Below are 9,694 nucleotides of genomic sequence, written 5' to 3'. Positions count from 1 at the left end.
GAAATGACGACCGATCAAGGAGAGGAAGCTGGAACTATAGCGTCGCTTGATGGCCAAATCTTGAGTAATATCGCATTTGCCATGAAATATCCCTCAGCGTTTGTTTGTTTCTTCATTAATTGCATATATTTATGAACCGTTGCAAAAGGAAGTTAACCTGATGCATTGTCTAAGTTATAGCGCACGTTAAAGAAATCAAAACCCCGTTATTTACTAAAACTATCAAGAAATTAAATGGAAGTGTGACCATAGTACAAGCGCAAATATGATAAAATGATAAAATAATTATTCTCAACAAATACACACATCTCAAAAATGAGGACAATGAAGCCAAGTTAAAGTTCTCAAAAGTGAATATAAATCTTTTAGAGTCTAAAAAACGAGAAACAAGTTGCAAAGTTCTAAAAAGTTCACAACATCAAACTAAAATATTGTTAAATATAGTCTGTTAAAATGCTGTCAATGTAAAACAAAATGTGTTGCCAAAGGAGTCTTGAAAAGCAAATGACTAAAGACGCACAGAACATTTTCGACAGCTTTTTTTTTTTTTTTTTTTGGTTTTGCATTTAAAAAGGTATGCTAGGTGGGTTCTATCACCACTTCCAGGTGCCAGTATGTATTAAAGAGCTCCTGGGCTAGTATAATTAATTAACATAAGAAATGCAGGGACACAATTTTCATGGTCTTAATTCATGTCACAATTGATTATCACAATTATGTTATTCATGCAGTTTGATTAACTGTGATTGACTGTGTAGTTCAGAACTGGTCTTTTTGCCTGCTAAACAAAGGCACAGGCACCAAGAAATAGTTGCATCATGCTTACTATTGTCCTTTCATCTCCCACTACCTCCCACTATCTGTAAGTGGGAGCAACAAGGGCTGGATCAGTTTTTAGGGCATGTGGATTGATCTGACATGCAGCTAAATGGTATTTCACCTGAACATATTGATCATTTCATTATATCAAGAGAAATGGGCCCAAATTTCAAGCTCCTATCCCATGTGACAGTTCCCTTTTGGAAACTGGCAAAGGCAAAAATCAATCAATTCCTTTTTGGTCTTTGGGGCCAAGGTCACAAAAGGACTGCATGTGCATTATCTGTGGCAAAGGCCTAACAAATGTGCATGGGATTTATCAGCCAACAAATTTTTAAATTAGCGCTAGTGACACAGTGCACCTTTTCACAGTGCCTTTAATACATACCCAGTGTTCATAAAACATAATGTACAAGTGAGATAAAACTGGAAAGGAATTGTATTGAGTCCATTAAGTATTCTGTCAAATATTCTATATCCAATATTATGAAGAAGCCTAATATTTGAACAGAATGTTTACAATCTTTGAAACGCAGGCAATAATGATACATAGCACAGCATTCCCTTAAAAGTACTATTCTTATCCAAATTTGTATCAATTTCCAAATTTGTATACATGACCCCTCAGAGGAACCTTTCAATTTGCATTAACAGCGCAAAGGTAATGGCAACCACAGCTGCCAAAAACCTAGGGGTAACTTAGATTGGACAGCAATCTAACCTTCATAGAGCGTATTGCAGCCACAACCAGGATCTGCAGATTCCTGCTATTCAACGTAAGGAAGAACAGACCTTACCTCTCCGAATACCCAGCCCAAGTGGTGATCCAGACCCTCATCCTGTCATGTCTGGACTACAGCAACTCGCTGCTTGCCGGCCTCCTGGCGTATGTCATCCGACCGCTGCAGCTTATCCTGAACGCAGCAGCCCAATTGACGGCAAACTTCCCCAAGCAGGCCCATGTGTCACCTCTACTTGAGTCCCTCCACTGGCTACCGGTTGCAGCAAGGATCAAGTTCAAGACCTTGCTACTAACCTTTAAGGGACTTAATGGATCAGCCCCCCAATGCATACAGGACATGATAAAAGCCTACAAGCCTGCAAGAGTGCTGAGCTCTGCTACCTCGGGTTGCCTCTGTGTCCTGAAATACAAGGGCAGCATCTCTCAAACCTGCCTCTTCTCAGTACTGGTTCCACTCTGGTGGAATGAGCTTCCTGCTGAGATTCGGACAACAGACTCCCTGGATGCCTTCAAGAAAAAAATTAAAACTCATCTTTTCAAGCTGTATCTCTAGCCTACTTTCCTCCCTATCTATGTCTATCTATCCTATTGTTTGCTATTTGCTATCGATTGCAAATTTGCCCAACCCCTCACCTCAATACATTTCATAATATTTACTGAAATAAACAAACGTAAATACTCCCCAATCCCTCAAATTATAAACACTTTCATGGCTTCTGGGAATACCCCTGTGGATTCCATCTTGTCACCCTACCCTACTCAGAATTGAAATTGCTGCTCTGTGCATATGGTGGCCAGTCCTTGCCATGATGTCCTGAAGTGCCTTTAATGTTGCTTTTGGCCACTTGGTGGCCTCCCTGATGAGTTTCCTCCTTGCACGGTCAACTGTCTTGGAGGGATGGCTTAATCTAAGCAAGGTCCTTGTGGCGCCATATTTCATCCTTTTTGACTGTCGTGTTTATTGTGTTCCATGACATATTTAAAACCTTTCATATCTTTTTATAACCATCTCCCGATGTGTACCTTTCAACAATTTGATCCCGGAAATGTTCTGATGGCTCCTTGTTGCCCATAATTGTTTCCTTATACTGGCATGCACTAAGAAACAAGGAAACATGCTGAGACCTACAGGATCAGCTGATTTTATCCTGAACTAGTCAGAATCATTTCAACTGGTCACAGGTGAAGTCAGTTAGCTTTGAGCATAATTGGACAGTGAATGGTTAGACCTGATCACAGTTACAACTCCCATTATGAGGCGTGTGTAAAAATATGCGACCAAGGTGTTTTACTTTTTCTATTTTAAATTAATATTCATAAATATTTTGTCTTTTCTGTTTCACTTTGATGTTGTGGGTTTCAATATCTAAATGAAAGTTGGAAAAAAATCTGATTTAATGGGTTTTCATTTCAGGCCTCAAGGCAATAAAAACAAGAAATTTTGAAGGGGCATGTAGACTTCCTAGATCCACTACACATATAGATAAATATATAGATAATTCCCTGAACTGCATAAACTAGCTTTGCTTTGAAATGTAACAAAATTTGACACTGACAATACCTAGCCACATTTGTAGTGTAATTGATGACATCACCCATATTACTCATTCACAGTGAACAAGGCCACAAGGCCAAGGCAACTAGACACAAGGACAACTGAACCTTTTATTGAACCTTATGTTGACTGTATTTAATTAATTTGCATAAAGGTACTGTGATAATGGAGAGGATTGACAAGGGTAAAAGAATGGCATGATTTAAGCACATACTCTTTATTTCGCTGTAACATTATTAACTCATGACTATTTGGTGGATCAGTGACAGTGATTGTCCGGCTACGTTACATTTTGATGAAGTTTCCTGTTTGTGCCATATTGTTTTATTCAGGTGGAAAAAATACTTAATTCTAGTATTACAGAGTGTAGCTACAGCACTACACATTTTTCCTTATGTTGCTTTTTGGCTGATGCCCAATAGTATTCATAGTTTTCATTTGCCATGATCAGGTGTATCTAACCTTGAGGTGTCTTTCAAAATTCAAGGTCACATTAGTTTTTGCTCTACCTGTCACTGACAGTAGAAGCAGTTCAAATACAATGGGTCAACTGTCTCTAAAACCACCATGTAGACCCACTTCCTCCCTACCATCAGAGGTATAACAGTCATAAGGAAAATGTAAATCCTTTTATTTCCATATTTTCCATAGTGTAACTGATGGTAGTCAAGTAACAAGGTTTGTTTTTCCCACATGCAACACATCCTGCATTATGGAATGAAGATTTTATGAATGGAAAAAAAAAATCTTTGCCATGTCTGCTTTTTGCACTGCAGAACTTAAATTCAATTGCTTTGTTAGTCAGCTCCATATCCCACATTAGACATTTCAACAAGAGGTCCCATTTTATATTAAGTATCCTTAATATCTGTGTATCCCTAATATCTGTGCACTTCTTTTCTGAACCTACTTATTTGTGCATCCACATAATTATATAGCAATTTCAAATGTTCTGCTGGCTTGTTTTCTAACACTCCCATCACAAGTAATTAATTTTGTCACACGGTAATTAATTTGTAAGTAAACACAGGTACTAGGTAGTTGTAGGTACTGTGTAAATACAAAGATATTAGGGCCACTACATGTAAAGTGGGACCAGGAAAGATTATGATCTGCACTTTAATGTGAAGTCTGGGTAAAAAAAAAATCAAACTTAATGATTTGTGATATGTACAGTATCAAGTAGGTGCATGCAGGGATGAGAATTACCAAGTGTCTTGGAAAGCTAAAACCTGACTTCTAGTTAATGGTGTGAGCCAAACTTATAGCCAACCAAAGCTTTTAATTAAAGTGAATGGAGAAATGCAAAACCCTGCAAAGAAAGCATGATTTCATCATTTAAAGACTCCAAAAAACATGAAGGGAAGCCTTCTGTGAACATATTCATGTGTAGTTTGAGCCTGAGGATGACTGGACGGTCAGTTTTTAGGCTGAGAGGGTGTGGTTCAAACCATATATACTTGAAAAATTATTAACAACTCAAACCTTTAAGTAGATTTTGGCTATAGTCTTCGGCTGTGTAGTAATGTTTAAGATAGGCTCACACCTTTTTCCCCAGAATTTCCCAGCTCAAGTCAGAACATTATTTCCAAAATAGCTTCTTTTTGGTATTTTCCATAAATGACGTGCAATTTTCACATTCAGCATCTTTGTCATACTTCCTGCTTTGTCAAAAAAAAAAACAAACAAAAAAAATTGTTTTCACTGCGTGTTGTGCTTCACCATGTCTATCGACATTCATCAAACAGTACATCACACATGGAGAATATTTCCTCAATTGCAGCATCAGCAAAACAGTGTACAATCCTGCCTTCTCTGAGCAGCCCTACAAAGAGCAGGGTCTCTTTTCTAGAGCCACACTAAACACGACTGTGCTAATTCAGCCCCAAACTGTATCTGGTACTGACTTTATTACTAGCAGGCCAGGGGTGGTCTTGGTTGGTTATGTTGTGTGGGTCAGCTCCAAAGCTGCCAGGAAGGAAGAAATGTGGTATGAGGTTTCTGTTGATATTCCATTTAGTGTATCTTAAGGCTTGAAAGACTGCACATATCCAAAATATTTGTTTTTTCAACATCCATTCCTGTCCATCCCTTCCTCAAGCAGTATTAGTGTGTCCTAGTTTCTGCTATGCCAATGTTACATTAACATACAAAGCACAGGTAGCTGTATATGTATAAACTGCACCACTCTAACAAGGATGAATACTATTTTTCTATGTTTGTTAGCGAAGTGAAAGCTTGAGAAATTACCTTGTCTTTCTCCCAGGGCAGCATGTATGTCCTATTACAGCCCGACATTACAAAAGAAAACCAACCAGACTTTGCAAGCCAAGTCCAGTTTAGTGTCAGCATGTTTGGCTCATCAATGGTATGACTGACACAGCGAACTGCTCCACTCAAGAGACAGCACTTTCTTTTTACCATTGGATGCCAAAAAGGCACTACAAATAGGATTCAACAAACCAACTTCAGCCCCTGAACAGAGCCTGTTCTTGTATCTTTTTTTACAAGCATTATGAAAGTAACTTTTCAATCTTAATGTGCAAACCGAATTTGTCAGGAAGTGTCTTTTTTCCACAGACTGCCATCTGGTCAGTCACAGACAGTTCATGAGTGAGTCTGACATGAGGTGTAGTGAATTCCCTGTGACAAGTCCCTTTGAAGCTGAAGGCGAGGTGTTTGAAGCCAGCAGGGGCTGCATGTTGAGGTTTGTGGACTCATCCATTTTCTCAGCACTATCGTCCCAGTTAATGTGGAAGCGTGTGACCCGTGGGTTTGAGGCTAGAATGTTTCTTTGGAGCTGAGAGGCAAAGAAAAGAAAACATGCAATGTCAATGCATTTGAGGAGCAGATGTGACAACTTTTTAAAGAATACAGCTGATAATATAAAGTATTATAGTATTGTTAAAATGAATTATTGGGTTTTAGAAAATGCATTGGACATCTAGTTACTTTTTTCAGATCATGTATCAAGGCCCATGATCATAAGAAATCTAAATATTCTCAAGAACAAAAAAAAAAACAACTTAAAAGTTTTTAAAGTATTTTAAAGTGCTCTGATAATGTTAATTACATTAATATTTTGTAAATAAGACAAAATTAGTTTTACTATACTGTGTTGTCAAGGAAGTTGCATATTCTAAATGAGAAGTGAGACCAGCATTCCACACTGAATAATGTCTGATGGATTATAATTTTATAAGTGGTTTCCTTTAAGAAAATTAGATTTAATTATTTAAATAGAGTAAAACATTTTAGTCATGTCCAATGTGTGTCACCTTTTTGATTTCTCCTTTATGTTGAAGAATAAATATTTACTGTAATATTGCAGATCACTGGCAAAGAACCCTGTCTCCTTGACACATGTGCTTAAACTCTGGATTAAATGCATGCCATATAGCTAATTGCTAATGTTATCAATGTCAAAGCAGACTGAAGAATGAAAATGACAGAAAACCCAGGTTCAAATGAAAGTCAAGTACTGACAAACATAGCAAAGTTGAAAAAATACATAAAAGATGTCAGACAGCCAAATGAGTTAAACTACAAAAGTATAATTAGAATTAGGAGATTTCTCTGACAATAATATATGTTTATGATTTATTTAAAAATAAAAGGTGGAACTGAAATTTGTACAGAATTCCGATGGTTTTAGATTATGCAAATAATTTTGACTTGTGAAGAATTTACTCCTCTTCTCCAAATTTGATTCTTTAGGCTACAGTGCAAATGACATGAGAAAAAAATAAAAGAAAAGAAAAAAACTAAATTAAAAATATAAAAGAAAATACAACTCACAAAAACAATGCCCCCAATAGGGGAAAATCTTTGTCTTTTCAGAATTTATTTTACTACAATGGTTTGCTTGTGTGGTATTTTAGGTTACTCTTCTTCTCTGGTAAATGCGGATCTAGTATTTTATATAAATTTTATATAAAAATGCCCCAGCAGAATTTTAATTTAAGTACAGATTTAAAACTGAACATCGACTGAATTATTTATTGAGTAATGATCAGAAGCTATTATTTGAATTTTAAAATATCATCATACTGTCATTTTATTACTTTTACTGGCAAAATAAAAACAAATTGTGAACCATATTACCAATGCTGGGCCATAGATACACGTGGTATTATGCAGAGTAAAAATAATAATCACGTTATTATTGCCAATTTGCCAATCTGTCACTGACACTGAATTAGACTCCATTAGCCATTTCCACATCAATGTTTTGAGTTACCATGGACTGTAAGAGAGATTAATGTATCTGTCAATTGCACTGTGTCACACCTCCATTAACTGTAAAGAATAACAAATACCTTAGTGAAATCAGGCTTTACAGGTGGGTTTTCTCTGAGCTCTGGATCAACATACTCATTGTTCACATAATAGCCAACGCGAATGAACTCCTGAGTTCGGTAAGTGCAAGTAATCAACACAACGGTAACGCCCACTGCATCTGCATCAGGGATCAGGCAAGGATCTGCTGCATCGGCCTGAAGACGAGGCAAAACACAAACAACAACAAACAGAAATAAAGACCATAACACTGTGCGTAAGTCCTCATGTATATGAATATTCACTGTACTGACACATGCATCAGACATAACCTCCTGGAGCCCAGCCAGACTGGTTTAATTTTTTTTCCCAATCCAGTTATGTAATATACACGGCTCTCATTTTGGGGACTAATGCTCTTCACTTGCCATAAGCCACATTTACTCCCCTAGGTAGTTATCTATATGGATCTCTTTATGGCTTTTGCTGGGTCACAAGGGACACGTGCCAAGCGTAAGTGGCAAGCATTTGAGGTGATGTAGAATAGGCAAAAAAGACAGCTTACCTGAAACACAAACATGTGCCTTCCTGCAGGCACAGGTCCAACAAGAACTGAGTCTAAGACTTGATCATATTCTTCACTCTCTGCTGACCCAACATAAATTATTTTCCATTCCAGATCTGTAGAAAATTTAAATTACAGCTGTTAAGGTATAGCATGATCATTCATTTCATCAACTATTTCTTACAATGCCCCAATGATCCAATGCCTACAAAAAGGGGGTTTATTCCCTAGAAAGATATCCAATATGAACAATTTTTCTAAAAGACATGATATGAACCTACATTTGAACCACAGTCAGTTTATATAAAGCTCACAGCCACAAATACACAGTATGTCACTATTTAGTCACTTTCCCTTGTGCACATTCAAAACTGCTCCTATGTGATCAAGGTGTTGCTCTCGGTTGTTGAAAAGCAGAGATAAAGGCAAGACAATTTTATTCTCAGTCCACACCGCACACAGTAGATGAGATGAGTAGGAAAGAATAGACACAAAAAACCAGGGAAGACTTGAATGCAGAACTCTGCTCTAGTTAATGAGCTAGGAAGTAGTCGTTTACTGTCGGAGTATGAACGAGCGGCAGGTCTGGAGAAAACACTGACCTCAAAGCAATGTCCACGATATTCAATTGATCCAGAGAGTAATACTATGGGTTGGCGATGGTTCAGTGACAGAAGCCATACGTAGTCTGTATTGTGTCAGCACGGAAGATTCATACCATTAATTCTACTGTCTCAGTGCCAGCAGAGGAACAGTATACCCCCTCAGCATAAACTATATGGGTTATATTTTAGCGACCTACACCCATCAACTGCACTTGTCTGCCGAAGTACAATGGGTCTAAAAACACCCCGAGGCACATCCACCAGCTCACAATGCAAAAGGAAACATAGCTAGGCAAACGACATACACTACATTACCGTCACCTATCTATCTGTGAAATCACAGAACTTATCTTTTAATCTACGGAGCTAGTTAACATGGATAATTACTTCAGGTCTCATGCATGCGTCTAAAACGTTAGACGCGACTTAACTAACGGACATTAGTTGGCGACATATATGCACAACGTTAACTAACTACCGGCTATGGAAAAGGCATGCAGTTAGCTTGGTAACCAGTACTGTGAAGGATTGCTGGCTGGCTATGGAAAAAAAAAAAAAAAACGTTAGTTGTCTTTAACTTACTTAGCGTTATCTACTTCCGAACATCCTTGTCATCCATTCTTTTCGTCACCCCATTCTAGAACTTTTGAGACCCTCTAGCTAACGTTGGCTGTATGAGGTTATTTTCCTACTGTTGGCTAACTAACAAATAAAGCCGGACAAATAACGGTTAGGTAATTAAAACCAACACGGAGAAAATCAAAACAGCAGCTAGCAAGTTCAGCTATCTAACACATGTACAAGCGTGAACTAATTAGTTGATACTACAACGATAAACTAGCAAGTTACTCAATTCGCCCAGCTAGCTAAATGTCGAACTTGTCAACAAGTCAAAGATACAGTCCTTGACCACAGGATACACAGCAAGCCATTGTAGCAAACAAGTAACTGTCTTATGGTAACGATACTATGAACTTGAAATTTGGGGGAAAGTAGCCAACATGCGCGCAGGCAAACCTACCTTCAGGCAAATCCTCTATACATTCGAAAGTGATCTCAAACTGGAATGGATTGAAAAACGGAGACGGGTTATCCAGTACTATCACACTGTTCACCTGAACCTTTGCCAT

At 37.9% G+C, this 9,694-nt stretch overlaps 1 protein-coding gene across 1 annotated transcript; it reads right to left on the bottom strand.

Moving 5' to 3' along the window:
* Positions 1–5,712: 5,712 nt before the first annotated feature.
* On the bottom strand, positions 5,713–9,694 carry LOC118773620 (histone chaperone ASF1-like). Its single transcript, XM_036522635.1, has 4 exons — positions 9,586–9,694; positions 7,960–8,075; positions 7,436–7,612; positions 5,713–5,916 (listed from the first exon to the last, which is right to left on the bottom strand). Exons 1-4 carry the CDS (start codon positions 9,692–9,694, stop codon positions 5,713–5,715), a joined length of 606 nt encoding a protein of 201 aa, XP_036378528.1.

The sequence above is a fragment of the Megalops cyprinoides genome, chromosome 2 (assembly GCF_013368585.1).
Source record: "Megalops cyprinoides isolate fMegCyp1 chromosome 2, fMegCyp1.pri, whole genome shotgun sequence".
NCBI classification, from domain to species: Eukaryota; Metazoa; Chordata; class Actinopteri; order Elopiformes; family Megalopidae; genus Megalops; species Megalops cyprinoides.
This window is presented reverse-complemented; position numbering and strand designations above follow the sequence as displayed.

Bases quoted from the DNA above. Each gene is read 5' to 3' on its own strand.
- LOC118773620 (XM_036522635.1), bottom strand. From the start codon at position 9,694: ATGGCAAAGGTTCAGGTGAACAGTGTGATAGTACTGGATAACCCGTCT. The intron at 7,613-7,959 runs GTAAGCTGTCTT...CCTCGTCTTCAG, and splicing joins GGCACATGTTTGTGTTTCAG to GCCGATGCAGCAGATCCTTG. The intron at 5,917-7,435 runs GTATTTGTTATT...TTTGCCTCTCAG, and splicing joins TAAAGCCTGATTTCACTAAG to CTCCAAAGAAACATTCTAGC.